This window comes from Carassius carassius, chromosome 20 (assembly GCF_963082965.1).
Source record: "Carassius carassius chromosome 20, fCarCar2.1, whole genome shotgun sequence".
Taxonomy (NCBI): domain Eukaryota; kingdom Metazoa; phylum Chordata; class Actinopteri; order Cypriniformes; family Cyprinidae; genus Carassius; species Carassius carassius.
Genome location: NC_081774.1, coordinates 15,023,046 through 15,040,739, shown reverse-complemented (window position 1 = coordinate 15,040,739; position 17,694 = coordinate 15,023,046). Strand labels below are relative to the sequence as shown.

At 35.3% G+C, this 17,694-nt stretch overlaps 2 protein-coding genes across 2 annotated transcripts in view; both read left to right on the top strand.

Annotated features, from left to right (window-relative positions):
* The window catches only part of LOC132096452 (cadherin-18-like), a 52,805-nt gene extending 50,498 nt beyond the window's left edge, over positions 1-2,307 (top strand). The window contains exon 12 of the mRNA XM_059501817.1: positions 1,476-2,307. Within this exon, the coding sequence (XP_059357800.1) occupies positions 1,476-1,981 (506 nt within the window). The 3' untranslated portion in view covers positions 1,982-2,307. The remainder of the gene's footprint in view (positions 1-1,475) is intronic.
* cdh12a (cadherin 12, type 2a (N-cadherin 2)) overlaps positions 1-17,694 on the top strand; it is a 358,772-nt gene that overhangs the window by 181,100 nt on the left and 159,978 nt on the right. The window lies entirely within an intron of this gene.

Below are 17,694 nucleotides of genomic sequence, written 5' to 3'. Positions count from 1 at the left end.
GGAGCTGGCATGTGAGCCAGTTTCTTTGTAGCGCTTGATGGTTTTTGTGACTGCACTTGGGGACACTTTCAAAGTTTTCCCAATTTTTCGGACTGACTGACCTTCATTTCTTAAAGTAATGATGGCCACTCGTTTTCCTGTACTTAGCTGCTTTTTTCTTGCCATAATACAAATTCTAACAGTCTATTCAGTAGGACTATCAGCTGTGTATCCACCTGACTTCTGCACAACACAACTGATGGTCCCAACCCCATTTATAAGGCATGAAATCAAACTTATTAAACCTGACAGGGCACACCTGTGAAGTGAAAACCATTTCAGGTGACTACCTCTTGAAGCTCATCAAGAGAATGCCAAGAGTGTGCAAAGCAGTAATCAAAGCAAAAGGTGGCTACTTTGAAGAACCTACAATATGACATATTTTCAGTTGTTTCACACTTTTTTTGTTTTGTATATAATTCCACATGTGTTAATTCATAGTTTTGATGCCTTCAGTGTGAATCTACAGTTTTCATAGTCATGAAAATAAAGAAAACTCTTTGAATGAGAAGGTGTGTCCAAACTTTTGGTCTGTACTGTATATATTTACACACTACACACACATACACATACACACACATACACACATATCTCCTTAGATAGCATTATGAACAGCTTAATTAATAAAATGTGTGTGTGTGTGTGTGTGTGTGTGTATGTATATGTATATGTATATTTTTGTCATTTTTATCATTTTTAATGTGTAGTTTTTATTATTTTTTCAGTTTTAATTGTAGTTGGTTTAGTTCATCTAAATGGCAATCAAGAACCAGCTGAAAATTAGTAAAAAAAAATCTATTTCATTTCATTTCACATTTATTTGTTGTATGGTTTTCGTTCTAGTTATCTATAATAACCCTGCTTATGAGGGTCCATTTGAGTTAGTGCTACCTATTGTTATTTTGGTATCATTGATATACTATTATAGCTTATGTTTTATATATATATATATATATATATATATAGTATTTATTAATTTTAGTTTATTTAATTTGAATTATTTTAGTACTTAAAATTAAACTCAACAAAAACTAGAAATGTTGCTTCAGCTTATAGCTGAAATAAAATACATATTTTATTTATGTTAATGTAATAAGTAACGATTTATTATTATTATTAATATTATGTTTTTAGTTAATGATTGCTGTTGCTGCATTAAAAGGTAGCTGTTTGGAACAGGGCTAATCTGTTTGAAAGAAGAGGCCCATGGCTATTTATGGCAAAACTCCATTGATTTCACATCAGCACATGAGTGATTAAGTGATTATTTCCCCAGACAAAGCTTTTCCCCATATGAAAATGTCAGCAAGCAGATGATTGCACTCTTCATTTTGTACGCCCAAGCGATACGTCACTAACTCCCAATGGTAGTGCATCTAATTCACATCACCATTTACACGGATGAACAAACTAAGCTTGTGTCTCCTCTCTTGTAGCCATCGTGGTACTGTTTGTCACTCTGCGTAGCAAGAAGAGCAAAAAGGAGCCTTTGATCATCTCGGCGGAGGATATCAGAGAGAACGTAGTCACGTACGATGATGAGGGAGGAGGTGAGGAAGACACAGAGGCCTTTGACATAGCGGCGTTGAGGAACCCCGCAGCAGCCGAGGAGATGAGGATGAGGAAAAACCTGCAGTCGGAGGTGTGGAGAGCAATGGGGACTGAGGCTCTCAGCTCGGCTTTGACATTACCTGACGAGGACATCCATGAGGTGATTAAGCTCAAGGTGGTTGAGGCCGACCGGGACACAAGTGGCCCTCCGTACGATTCTCTTCAGACTTACGCGTACGAGGGCCGCGGCTCCCCGTCCGGCTCCATCAGCTCTTTGGACCTGCCGGAGACCCAGACAGAGCTGGATCTCAGTGAGGTAGACAACTGGGGCCCTGAGGTACAAATACTGAGCAGAGTCTTTCAAGAGAAAGGCCAGCAGCACGTCCCATAATGGCTGCGCATGTTCTTTAAACCAGAAGTTGTGTGTCGTTTCCCTGCTGTCTGGTCAGATGGGACTGAAGTGAAGGCAGAAATTTTTTGTTTTTATTTTTTGTCATCCAGTTTTGCTGTGGGATTATTTGACTGTCGTTTTTCACTGGCCTTTACAAGTGGAAGTTGATTTTTGAAGAAAAAGTATAAAATTGAGAAAAAAAAAGAGAACTCATAAAGGAAGCTATTTTCCCTGGTGTATATTTTCTATTGCTTAATAAAATTCATGATTCCAGATAAATAAAGCGTGCCTCTATTGCATCTTCGTCCATTTCCAGCAGCTACAGAAGCGTCAGATTCAATGCCCCGGCTGGTTTAGGATGACATCTTTCATACTAAACTGATCATTTCCCTTTTCGAAATTTGATTTCTGTTTTCACAGCCTGTAGTGTTTAAGTTTCACTTACCGTATTTTCCGGACTATAAGTCGCACTTTTTTTCATAGTTTGGCTGGTCCTGCGACTTATAGTCAGGTGCGACTTACTTATCAAAATTAATTTGACATGAACCGAGAGAAATGAACCAAGACAAATGAACCAATAGAAAACATTACCGTCTACAGCCACGAGAGGGCGCTCTATGCTGCTCAGTGCTCCTGTAGTCTACACTGAAGACATAGAGTGCCCTCTCGTGGCTGTAGACGGTAATGTTTTCTCTTGGTTCTTGGTTCTAAATAAATGCGACTTATAGTTCAGTGCGACTTATATATGTTTTTTTCCTCATCATGACGTATTTTTGGACTGATGCAACTTATACTCAGGTGCGACTTATAGTCCGAAAAATACGGTAATATTAATACCAGATCAACATTGAACATAGTCTGTGCAACATTTAGTATAAATCACCTCTGTAAAAAAAAATCAAGAAAATAACTTATTATAATTCTCATGAGCAGAGAGTGTTTTAATTGGATAACAACAGCATTCTGTGAAAGATAATTGGATTCAAATGCTTGAGTGGGCACCTTTTATTACTTTCCTAGGACTTATAAATCAACTGTGAAAAGTCTGTATTGCAATCCAGTCCTGATCAATTCCCATGAGGCTCACAACATGCAGATAAAGAGCCCACGGACTGCTTTAATAGCCGCCATAATGATGATGATGACTTCAGAGCGTCAACACCATGGTAGCTTTTACTGATCTAAATGCGCTCAGCTGTCACAAGTAGCGTCGGATTGTTTAGGAGGATGACTTTTTGAATACTGAGCGAGCTTCAAAAGTGGGATAGTTTCCTCTGACAACAGCATTAGCTAATTGGTAAGCCTAGTCTGGAAACATACCTACTGACAGATACACCAGCGATTTTAAAGAGACAATTTGTTAAAATGATGACAGGAGGAAATCCAGGTTTTTGACAGGCTATGCATCAGTTGACTAATCGCACAAACTATCTCGCTTCCTCAATTTTCTCCTAATGGGTTAAATATACTTAAATTATTGGAGGAAACTTCTCCCAAACAGTGGCGGATCTAGAAAATTTTGCATGGGGGGGCAAAGGGGTGGCAAGAGGTATTGGCAGGGTGGCAGGGGTACATGTCCTGGTTTCATTGCTGTGATATCTGAGAGGAATTGGATTTAATAGGACTGCTCATACAATACCTGAAAGGTAATAATTCAGGTATTGTATGAGACTGTTCTGCTCAAAATGCATAAATATATATATATATATATATATATATATATATATATAATAAAAACAATAACATTCAAGATTTGGACTGCCACTTTTGAGGACTTGACTTTGTGGCTATTACATGTGACTTGGTCTCAAATTGTTGACTCCTTTCTTCACAGACTAGCTTTGACCTGTTTGTCCGAGGGGTGCAGCGAGTAACACTTTGGTAAGAAAGAATCAAATGTATGTGAGGAAAAAATCACAGAGGTGCTTGTAATGAAACTGAAATCAGTGACAAAACTTCAAGTAACTCTGTATCTAGGTTAGTGTCAATAATTAATTGCTTTTAGCAAAAGTTATTATGACTGTAGTCAGTTTGAATGTTTTAGAACTGCATTCATCCTGCATTCAAAAAAGGGTCACATAAGGAAGCAAAATGATTGATGAGTGGCAATTCACACTGAATTTAACAAATAAATCTAATACAATACAAATCAAATCAAATCAAATACTTAGCGCATTATTATTTGTTAGTAAGATGTGACAACTTTAAAAACTCAACTTCAACTTTGTATCAAATAATTGGTTCTAACTTGTGTTTTAACAATGATAATGGTCTTTGTTTGATAATTAAGCTGTCACATGGACTGAGTCTTTACAACGCAGAACACAAGAAGTTTTCACGTTTTCATATAGGCTTAATTTAAATTCCCTGTTAATGTAGAATTCCTTTTCCACTCAGTTTTTACAGAATACAAGTTACTAAATAGGAAAATATGACACATTCATCTATGAAAAGGTATTATTTTTGTGACCCTTTTATAGCTTTTTCCCATATCCTGCACACAGCAGTAAATTGTCATCATCATTTCTGTAGTCTGATTTTACACTTCTGCTTTTATCTGATTAAATGATAGCAGTGTTATTCCGTTCTGACAGTGTGAATAGTTTTGTGATACTCTCACTGCTCACAATGTATTCTCACATCAACAAGGGTTTAATTTATGTCCCCATTCTTTTAATCTATCTATCTATCTATCTATTTTTTTTTCTTTGAATAAAGAAACTAAAATGGCACTGTGAAAAGACAGGCACTTTAACAGTTAGTATAGTTTTCAGTTCATTTTCATATTCATGCCTCAGAAGAAACAAAAAAGCCATAGTCAACGGATTTTGTTAACAGATTTCTCCTTTAATATCCCTCAGCTTTGTCCTTTTGCCTGCACTGTTCTAATTATACAGTCCAATTGGTGTTAGAGGAGCTCATCAATGACGAGTGGCCTAGTTCTGCTCTGCAGTCATGCACTTAATGTTTGGACCTATCAGACGAGTTCATGTCTGAACTATCAGTCACTGTAATGTAAAGTAAAGATATAGAAAAACATGATGGCTCTAATTGTTATTAAAATGCCTTAATAATAATTCTGTATAATAGAATTGAAGTTAGGTTTGCTTATTTGCGCTAATGAGTTTTACTGTTTCATGCTAGCCCACTTTAACAGATCTCTGTTGGGATAATGCTCAGTGAACTTATTATGCAAATTTTTCGGAAAATAAGACACCCCAACAGATCCACCAGACATTTCTTCCTTTAGAGTCTTGTTCTCAAAGCAATTAAAACATCTCGACTGTTAAAATAATTTGAGATTCAGTTGGCAAATTCTCTAGAAGTGTATATATAAAAAAAAAAAACATTGGAAGAATCAGTCATGATTTTTGTGTGTGATTCAGTTGTGGTTGATTACTGTTTTTTATTATTCTGGTTTTCATTCAGATGTCTGATGAGCCTATCTAACAGCTAATATATATCATTCAGTTAGCTGCTGCAAATTATAATTGTTTTCTGTGTGTATGATATTTTACTGCAAAGTTCTACTAACAGTAAGTAAATTTGCAACAACATGTCAACTAGCAGTCATTAAAGTATTTGCAGACTGTCTGCTTAAAATCTTCTAACACTTTATTTTGATGGGTCCACAACATACAACATACTGACTATGTGAAACGTATATGTCAAGTATATGTCAACTTCTTCTAATAACTCTAAACCTATCCTAACAGTCTACTCTGAGAGTTAGTAGACATGTACAGTAGTTGCAAATGAATGATAATTAGTTGACGTAATTGCAAGGTTACTTGTATGTCTTAAGTAGACTATCAAAATAAAGTATAATCATATTGTTTAACAAAAAAAACAGACTTGAATACTTGGAGTTCAGTTCAGCAGATATATACCATTCAGAAGTTTGGGGTCAAACTATGGTTTTGTTTTTCGTTTTGTTTTGTTCTTCCATCCAGCAAGTACACATACGATTGATCAAAATTGACAGTTATAATGATGATTTTATAAATATTCTGCTTCAAATAAAGGCAAATCATTTTTGAACGTTCTATTCATTAAACAGTACTGAAAAATGTATGGTCTCTGAAAGAAAAAAAGCAAAACTGTTGTTTTCAAAATTGATAATAATAAGAAATGTTTGCTAAATACAAACGTTTGGACAGTAGCGTAAGTCATAATTTAAGAGCCATATCCAAACCTGGACAGGCTCAGGTATCTTTAATTGTTTGTGTTTGAAAATATATTCACATTCAATACAATACATGCGAAAGCCTGCACAAACCCAGTCTTGGAAATTTTAGCAAAATGCTCCTTTTTTTTTTGCTCTCTTTGTTTGTCTTTCTCAGATGTATTTGCCACAAAAATAGACCTTGAATGAGTCCCGCAATGTCAAATGCATTTGATCCCGTCTGCATAAATTGCTTGGGGAATCAAACCGTGATGAGCTGCACGACACAGAGCTTGCTAGTGTGCAGCAATTTCCCACGCTGCCTTTGATGACTACTTTTATGGCCCAGGAGCTAACGCTGGTGGATTCTCCACTCCCCTGTTTAACATGGCAGCTTGCATTAAAAATAATGAACTACATAATTGCCCATTTCATTACTGGCCCATAGATGACACACAGCCTTTTTAGGTAGATTGAGGGTAATAACTTCCTGGGACCTAGATGCCCTTTCTGAGATGTACGTTGTGCTCTAGTGTGAGACTTGTTTATCTACCGCTTTTCTGGTAAGAACAATGAACTGTCTCTAGAAACCATTTCATCAAAAGGGCAGAGATTTTGTGGCACTACAAATACCCTCATATGGCTTTCCTGGTTTCTATGTTTACTTGCCCATTTGTAAAACTGACCAAAGACTCTTTTTGAGCAACAAACTCTGTAAGACATGGGAGACATCAAGATTTGGGGATAGTGTGAATCAGACTTGTAGGACAATACTATACAGAATACTAATAGAGTACCTTAATATATGCTAAGGAAGATAAAATAGTTTTCTAAAGCTTTGTCCTCGATGCTCAGATGGGATTTGATCAGTACATGATTAAGTGGACACTGTTCATTGATAGTGAACTACAGTGAACCATTAACACAGGCAACTCCAAGTTAAAGTCTATATAGGCTAGTTGGTCACAGGAGCACTAGGGGCCGATCTAGACAGGAGAGATGCATCATGGTAACTTCTCACCAAGGTCATTTAGTTTTTTGAGCAGGACATTCTGCTCCTTAAAAAATAATTTAAATAAATAAAAACTCAATAATTGCTCAGGACAAATTTTAACTTTTACTGAGTATATGGTTGGTATGTTGTTTGTTGTTGTTGTTCTTTACAATTGCACTTACAATACTGCTGTATATCCAATTATTTGTAAGTTTTACATTTATTGTGTACAAGAAACACTAACTAACTGAACATACTAACAGAATAAAAAAATATAAATTAATAAATTAAAATCCCACGAAACCAGAAAAATCTTTTCAAAAATCTTGTAAAAATAAAAATAAATACTAATATTTAATATTTAGTTTTAACTAAAATATGAAATCCTATATATTATACTGTGTATACATTTACAGTCAAATATTGTTAACATTTTGTGTATTTTGTAAATAAATATAGGATTCAAAACAGTCAAGACAGTTTTTATTATTATAATTATTTGTTAATAACATCTTTTGATGGTGTTTTGTCTTTGTGTGAGTAACACTTTTAAAGAAATGAAAATTCTGTAGTCATTTAGTTGCCTTTGAGTCATTGCAAAACATAAAAGAAGATATTTTGAGAAATGTCAATTGTCCATACAACATAAGCAAATGGTCTTCAAAAAATTCTGGTTACCAACATTCTTCAATATCTTTTTTTGTGTCCTGCATAACAAAAAAAGTCAGCTATGGACATGAGGGTGAGTAAATGGTGACAAAATTTGTATTTCTTTAATAAAATATAGCTAAGCAGTTAATAATATGATTTATCATAACCCATGATCCTGCTTGCACAGCCCAGTCCTTATGTCACTCTCCAAAAGCATTTACAAAGCAAAACCAAAAAGGACCTGTGCTCATCAGCTCATGTCCAACAGAAACACGTCATTTAAGTCTAGACATCCCTGAGGCACACACTCAAACTTGCTCAGTGATGCTATAAACAGCAGATGGCTGAATGAGACTACTTCTGCTTTTAGATGATCAAGAGAGCAGACAGTGACAACTCAAGGCACTCTTACCAGACTATGGAAATTATGGAAACAATTAGCATCATCCCCATGGAGAATTTGGGCAGGACACTTTGCAGTACAAACTGCACACCGTGAAACATTTTTGCCCAAATAGTGTTTTCTGTTTCCCCTTTTAAACCTCACGAGTGATAATTGAAGAGAGTGACATACAGTAAGTGTAATTGGGCAGATTGTTCAGGCGATAATTGGATCCAACCACTTAAAAAACAGGTTAACAGCACAACTGTTGCATGATAATAGCAGAATTCCAAATTATTGGTGTGATGAAAATTAAAACCAAATCCTGTAAGACAGATACTTGACCACTTTAACTAGAAGCATGAGCACTGGTCTCAATACTCTTGTTGTTTTCTTTGGAGGCAGGAGAGCTGCTATATGAGAGGGATGCAGTATAGTGTGTCCGCAGTAGTAATCATTTGTCAGGCTGTCATAGGTGTGGGGTTGGCTGAATGAGAAAGTGGTGCCTTCAGGCATAGCTGGGAGCCAGTTTATAGTTCTGATGCTTTCTCTGACACTAGAACTGTACTCACACTAGGACATTCCTCTGTAGAGGCACTAATTCAATGAGTTTACTATGACATACTGTGAGGACATGTAGTAGAGTCTATAGTCAACCACTGTTGGACAGCGATAGCTGTCCAATCAAGTTTTCTCATTCTAGGCTTCCTCTTCCACTGTTAGCATTCACATATTATTATTTAATGATTGCCCCTTTTAATATATGTCAAAAAGAAAAAGAATCATTTTGGTAACTTTACTTTAAGGTTTAATCTGTCAGCATAGTATCATAACCTAACAAAAAACAGCAATTTGTATGAGCGTTTATGAATCTACTTATGTTTATGTTAATTAATAAGTATACCTTTGATCATTGTTATTCATGTACTTGTTGGTAATTTATAATTTTAGTTTATGTAGGAATTAATGCTGATTAATAAATTAATAATGAATTGAACCTTACTGTAAATTGTTAACAAATTGCACTGCCATTCAAAAGTTTGTGGTCAGTAAGATTTTATTAATAAGAAATTAAGGTAAATGATGTAACAGTTTTATTACATTATAAAGCTTAACTCTTTATTACACCTTTATAAAGTGTTAAAACACATAAACAAATTGTAATGCATTTTAAGACGGTTTCAACGGCAACAACATAAACAAACGTTACTGCGCATGCGCGCTTTTGTGGCCCTTACTTAACTTCCGGGAGAGTAGACTTCCAAATAGAATCAATAACAACAACCAAGTCCCTCTAGAGTAGTTATTTTTTGATAACAAACAAAATATGTTTGCTGCGTGGATCAGGCGGACTTAATGAAAATGCTAATTCATTCTTTGCCAGTAGGAGATGTTTTAAAGTATAGACAAAGCGTGAGAAATAGAGGTTTCCCCAGTATCAGCTGTAAACAAAGCAGAGCTGGTAAGCTCACACGCTGCTTTATCCGGCACGTCTTCCTTCAGAAATACAGCGATATAAAAACACCTGTGCTTCGCTTTGATATTTAAACATATAAACGTAAGGAATTATTATTATTAAACGTGCAGTACATAACGTTACTCATGTTTATTCGACGAAGCCTTTTTGAAAATCAATCAGTTTTAAAATTGTGGCGAGTCTCCAAAAATAAATAAATGTATGGGAAACACATCCCGCAGCACAACCACCTGACCCCAACTTCAGTCAACTCATCACCTTGACTTTAACTGCGTTTGTAGAAGGCAATGCAGCCAGACATATATACACAACACAGACCGGAAGTTAACTTAGGTCCAGGCGCGTGCGCCCGATGAAACCGTCTATATGATAATTATATATTATACACAAAGGCTGTATGTAAAGTGTTTACTTATTCAGTAAAGATACATTACATTGATCAAAAATAAAAGTAGAGACATTTACACTGTTGCAAAAAATCTTTGTTTTTGTTTTTTTGTTTTTTTGTCCAGCTGTCTTTTCTTCAAAGAACCATAAAGAAAAAAAGGAAAGAAACATTTGTCATTGATTCTGCAAACATTTTTTTTAAAAAATAAGAATAATTTTTTTAAAAATTGAGCACCAAATCAACATATTAGAGGATAGTATGACACTGAAGACTGGATAATTTTATCTTAAGCACCCCAAACTTATAATACATTTAATTAAATTTCATTTTAATTTCCTTCCTTCATTGCTTCCTTCCTTCCTTCCTTCCTTCCTTTTATGTAGTCATTCATTTATTCATTCATACATATGAAACCATGGCATGGGACACATTTTAAGTTAGTTATATTATTAAGGCTTATATGATACAAAATTAATAAAACAATCTAATATTAAACGAAATCTGTTGAAGCACAGGGTGTAAATGTAAACAGGTGACCAGAGTCATTTTTAAGCTAAGACTATATATTGTATATTCTATTGTATACATGATAAGAGATAATAAATGATAACTTACCCATCCCTTCAGAGTCTGGAGCTGAGAGCCAGAGTAATACAACACATCTGTGAGCTCACCTGTACACAGTTCAGTACCTGTCTCTGTCACAGCGTTTTGGCTGCTCTGTTCCTGGAGCATGAAGCTAGTTTTACCTGCCACTCTTGTGTGACTGGAATCTCTGAAGTCAATCAGAACCTCTGTAATCAAGAAAAAGATATGCCACACAATCAAAAATGAATAAAAAATGGAAAAGCAAACTGTAGGTACCATTAAACGCACAGTATGGAATTTTTGGCCACCAGGGGTCTTCAATCAAAATAATAACATAAGACATACTTTGATGACGTCGGGAAAGAGCGTAGGCTCATGGGAGTTGTTGTTCATTGGAACACGTGCTCTGTCGCTCCCCACATTCCTCACTCATTTTAACTGAGGCCAGCGACACACTGGATGCGTGGCGTAAGCGTCTCAGCTGCGTGGCGTGTCAGTTTTTAATTCGGCTCCCATGTTAATAGGTTAGAGCTTGCAGACTGCCTGTGGGAGCCACGCGTCTCAGGCGCGGCTCAAGGTGAGCGGAAAACGCGTGCTTGCTAGAAATAGAACCGACGCCTATTTTTCACGCGACACGCACGCGTGTTGGAAGCGTTTCCAGGTAATTTGGAAATGTAATTTTGTACACAAATACATATTAATTCATGACATTTTGATGTTTGAAGTCTATAGGTTGACATAAACTCAGATATAAATGTAATTTAAAAAATAAATAAATAATTATCGATTTTCAAATATTGCACCTGTCAAACATCGTCTATTTTGCCGTCAATACTGTTGACGGTGTCCTTTATCAGTAGGCTTTATATTTATGTTCAACATGAAGTATAGATATTGTTGTCATGAAGACAAGAGCCTGGTCTGTCAGCGGTCTCCCTCTATGTCACCTACAGCAGCAGCAGCCTAGTATTTTGACAATCACGTCTTTTCGAACGGAGAGATATATGAATTATCAGACCCCTATCAAATCAATATTCCATCTAGCTAGTAGTAATATATGTATAAAACACAATATATGTTAAAAAAGCTACTTTATCCAGCTAGATATAGAACACATGTAGATTTACATTATAGGCTACTCTACATGAGAGCTAGTCCATCTGCGTTTTACACAAGACATCATCGTTTCACAAAATATACGGATAGATACAGTTAGCTGAATGGATGCATACCTGTTTATTAGAATGCAAACATCTCTCTGTAGTTTCAGCTTGTCACGAAGCTCTCTCTATCTTGGAAATGCAACTCCAATATTTACCCGTGTCTTGTTTGTTCTCTTGTCCCAAAACCTTCTCAGGTCATTTATTTCACCTGTACGTTTGCGCTTCACAGAACGTGCAGGCAAAGCATAATCATGATCCATAACTAAGTTATTGATTGAGATATAAATACGAATATAAATATAAAATATAATAGTCTCGATCAAGACTAGCTACTACTTTTTCTTCTTCGTCTCGTCTTTGCTTCTGTTCACCTTTGTATTTGGCGGTTCCGCAGGAAGTTAGATAAACTAGAGGGGTCAAAGTTTATATGACGCCATAGACGGGCGACAAAACGGAAATAAAGAAACGTGACGTGTCTTCTAATTAAACTATAATTTTCTCTGGATTTGAAAGTTCGTGGAAACTTTCGGGATAATGTAAGTACACAACTAAAAAATATATATAACATAGATATAGTGATATCTGCTATTTTTAAAGCAGAAAAATTACATATTGCGCCTTTAAGTGAGTGATAGAAAGCACACTGTTGAAATGGCTTGATGTTTAGTCAATACAGAATTAAGTTAATTCTGTTATGGTGAATTATTAGGAATTAGTACATTCAGTCTGTCACGATAATTCTATACTATTGAAGTTAGTATTAATTGAGTATTGATCAGTGCTTCAGGAAGATTGTTATCGTGCAGCACTAATAGCTATAATTTTTGACAAATGTCCAGCAGTCTGTAGTGATGTAATAATTAACCCTTTGTAAATCCCCTCCCATTTGGTTACTATTGCTAGGTTGCTAGGCACACATAATTTAAAATAGACAATGAGGCAGGTCTTTTTAAGGTGGAGCTTAGTGAAAAGTCAGTTGTGTGACATCACAAAATTGTGTTATGCATACTAGAGTGTTTTTCTCACTTTCTATGCTTCTGTCTTGGCTTCTCCCCTGTTTTTGTACCCTGTATCCAGATGGCATAGCATTTTTTCGCAGCACATACTGTCAATTTACTCAATAAGATTGTTCACAGAAATTGATCAGATGCTGCTCAGTCAGTTGAGGCCACATTAAATCATCACTTGCATTTAGCACATCTTTTTTTATGATACAATATGCTTATATCAGAATCTTTTACATTATTCTATTCATAGACATGTAAGTGACCATTGGCAGTTTTTATGTCAAACAGGCATGTCTAATGAGATCTAGATGAAGGTTATAAAATTAACGTTTTAGTCAAATGAGGTGTATAATCCTTAATGCAGGCATGATGAAAGACAGAATGTATTAAAGTCTTGCTTAGTTTCGAGCTTTCAATACTTGACTGTTCAGTTTGGTCAGATATTTTTTTTATATTTATCCAGTTTTTATAAATATTATAAAATTATAAATATTTCCTTATTTATGGAATAATTTAATTGTGTTGTATGTATATTTAACTCAAAATTTTATTGGGATTTTCAGTTTAATTCAATCAATCATTCATAATTTTATAATATATATATATATATATATATATATATATATATATATATGAACAATATCATACAAGTAGCATCATAGAAAAGTTCAAATAAATAAATACACAACAGTTGCTAGGCAATTCATTCAAAAGTAGGCAACACTCTGACATACAGCATTAAAGTTACAGTACATAATATATAACATGATGAGATTTTGCCCTCAGCCACTTTTGCACTGGAACAAATATTAGATTAATGACACCATAGACCGCCCATTAGATTTACCCAAAACAAATAATATCTCATGTTTAACCTCTATAGAGACATCAGAGCCAGTGGCAAATTCCGGAAGATCTGGCCCTATGAGGCGCTCTCAGCGGACGTTATCTTTATTAACAAACAGCCCAAATTCTGAACAAGTACATTCTCCAAAAACATTCTGTGACACAAAAACTTATTTTATGTTTTAATTATAGTGAATTTGGGTGAGATATACCACAGGCAGTGATACAAAACATGAAATAGCTGGAGTTATCTCCATATAGACCCTTTTAGGGTCTACGTCACAATTATGTCATAGTGCTAGCTGGAGGGAAAAGGGAAAACTGGAGGCTGCTAATTCAAACCAGCACAGATTTGGCTACATAAGGAGCTTTAAAATATCATCTTGTTGTGCCAAAATTGATGTACTAGAGGCTCCAATTAGAAATTTTATTTTATACCTGCTGCCACTGCCAGACAAAAACTGATGACAGCTGTGGTTAAATGCTATAAAACAAATGGACTTGACAGAAACGATCATCAAAAATGCTTGAGTTTGCATTTTCGCATACTTATCAGAAAAGGTTAAATAAAGTGTTGTATTTTGTTGTTATGGGTGCGTCTATAGATTTCTCAGTTATCTCACCACTGTCGTGTATGAAATAATGTCTGTGTGCATGTGTGAAAACAACAAACTGACGATTTTATGCTTAATCATTTGTAGTTGTATATACATTGTTGTGATTTATTGTGGTTGGATTAATAATGAAGCTGAACAATAGTTGCCTGTTGAAACTGATATATATATATATATATACTGTATGCGTCTTCTTGACTAGATAGACACAGCTGAGTTTCTCTTTACTATGCATGTTGCATGTTAGGTTTCTCTATAGATGTAAAATCACTCAAACGGTGCTAATCCTGTCAGATCGTCCATTCTTTGAGTGAATGTAGGGTCGGCTAGTCTGGTTTCATCTGTTAAAGTTAGAGTGAGTTAAGTACAGTTAAAGTTAAAGAGAGTCACCTTACATATGCAGATACAATCGGATTTTCTCCAATAATTGTAATATATATATATACATATATATATATATATATATATATATATATGAAGCACTGAAATGTTTTTAAAATTATTCATTAAAGATAGGCATGTCTGTCAAGACACAAAGTGACACCCCATAACATCACAAATAAATGAAAAGTTCCCTTTGCTGATCGTTTTAGCCATAATTCCATTTTGATTGATTTGCCATGGCTATGCTGTTAAATAGCATCATGACCAGCCACAAAGAACACAAGATGTTTTACAGCCATAATATAAAGAGGCATTTATTGATGTCAACAAAATCATGAGATTTTAAACAGCTTAAATTGTCCAATCTGTAAAATGACAACTCACAGTCTATTGCCCTCTTTATTAGTTATTTTCTTAAAATTAGGTTTAGCAATTCACTTTTCTCACTCTAAAACAGCAGGGGGTGAGAAAGCAGCTTGTTTGTCCAAATAGTGTTTTAATGCACGGTTGTAATGAATCATGTTGGCACCTCAGGAGGGCCAATACAGAGTAGTGAGCTTAAGCTGGGAGTAAAACTCAGCTCATCTCAAATGCTTTGATATGGAGGCACTGGCATCCTGCTGTTTGTCTATATCCAGACGCAGGTGCTTTGTGAATGTCAGAGTAGGTTGAGTCAGAGGGATTACTCTCCTGCTTGTCTACCACAGTGGGGAGGCTGACAGGCGAGGAGGAGACAAAGAGGATGAGAATATAATGTCAGTCCACTGTGACACAGCACTTTGACTGTTCTGGCCAACCCCAGCCACATAAGATCGCACTAAATCAGTCCTACAGAGATTCAAATGTATTTACACATTTATCAGGGTTTTTTAAAACTGACTACCTGTCCAAACGGAACATCAATATTAAAGGCTTAAAATGTAATGTCTGAGAACATAATTGCGACATAATTGTGTGGTCACATTTGCAGTCAACAACAGCACTTACGATGATTTATATATATATATATATATATATATATATATATATATATATATATATATATATATATATATATATATATATATATATATATATATATATATATAATTCAGTGTTTTCTCAGTTCTATGGCTGACATGTTGGTTTTTCAGAGTCAGGCCAACTTACGACAATGCTCCCTCTGAAAACAGTTTTCCCTGGCTCGGCTTGATTGCGTCAGCGGGAAGAGTGATGGAGGAAGTTGACATATTGCTGTCTGCCAGAGATGTCATGGGGGCATGCATGGGGAAGTTGATGATATTTTGGTGACATATAAGGAACAGCAGTGGAGACAATGCTCACTAATCTACCAAAAGGGAGGCATGTGCACATTTTCTACTTGACAAATAAATGAATGGACATGGACATAAAATATAGATTGGAGTTTAAATTAATGTATAGTTTCACCTCCAAAAAATGAAAATTCTGTCATTAATTAATCACCATCATGTCCTTTCAAACCCATAAGATCTTTGTTATTTGTTTAAGTAACTGTTGAATAAAGTCGTTATTTTTGTTTTCTTTGCACACAAAAACTATCCTCGTAGTTCATAAAATTATGGTTGTACCACTGGATGTCACGTGGACTATTTTAACAATGTCCTTCCTATGTGTCTGGATCTTGAACATAGTAGTTCCCTTTATGTCTAAACAGTGTCAGAAAGATCTCTGATTTCATCAAAAATACCTTAATTTGTGTTCTGAAGATGAATGAAGTTCTTACAGGTTTGGAATGACATGAGGCTGAGTAGTTAATGACAGAATTTACATTTTTGGATTAACTATCTCTTTAAAGATTCCAATAAAAGAAAAAGATTTAAAAAACAACTGGCCAAGTGAAAAGACTAACACTGCAACAATATACAGAAATATTAATACTGAGGTAATTTTCAGTGCAATCAAAAACTAAGGTGCAAATATCACCAGTTGCATTTGTAATCCTATAAGAATTTAACAGATGAATCTCAGTCTGGATGCTCTGGCAGCTCATATTGGATTTCAGTTTTTCCTTTTGCATCACTCTTAGTGCCACACTCAATGTTAATATCAAAACCGGTGACAGAAATGGTGTAATAAAGTATTTATACAGTATTCAAATAAAGCTGAAGCCAGATGTGACCAGCACTTAACATCAACAGACTCCTCTAGATAAGTTGGTTATGTCTAGACTCACAAATCTGATTGATAACTTCCAATTAATAGTGTAGACAATAAATAAAAAAAGAAAATAAATGAAAAAGAAAATTCCAATTTACCTGCCTGAACAGAGCCAAAGTAGCTTGAAAGAGTAGTTTTGATTTTGATCTGATGTAAGCCTACAGTGTTGCATGGAACTGGAACATCCCCTCAAGTCTGAGTTTTGACCCGGAAACTCAATAAAACTGTAGCAACCCTGACTTCAGAATCCACAAATGGCTGCTCAGAGCATTAACAGTAGTAATATATTATTTATTAACACTTCTTGCCCGTGTCCATAAACTCAGTGGTGCAGACAGTACTATCCAACCTCTATCTGTGGAAATGGATGATTTTTTTTTTCAGCTCAGACTTCTGAGGTAAATGAACGCAGAAATACATCTGCTAAAATTTTGTGACAGTGATCGCACCTTGAGAATAGATAAAACCAATAAAAGAAAGAAATAATTGTGCTGGAAGGGGTGATTTTTTTACACTTTGAAGACATTGTAAGTTTCAATATGATCTTTCACATTGGAATTGAGGCATTAGAGTGAGGTTGCTGCAATACATTGAAATTGACTGATATTCAAAGGGCAACCCAGGGGTTTTGATCTCCTTTTAATGCATTGTCATTCCCAGTTTCTACATTATAGCAAGAAGAAGAAAAAAATGTGTAATTTTTATTTTGGGTTGCCTTCAATACTTTTGACTCACTGTGCCTTCAAAGGATTGCAGATTTTTTTCCTTACCATGTTCCATCCCCTGGGTATGTTTTTTATCAGGTACATACCTTCGTGAAGTCAAGGACAAATAACAGAATGGCTCTGGAAACAGAACAGCAAAAACTTCAAAGAG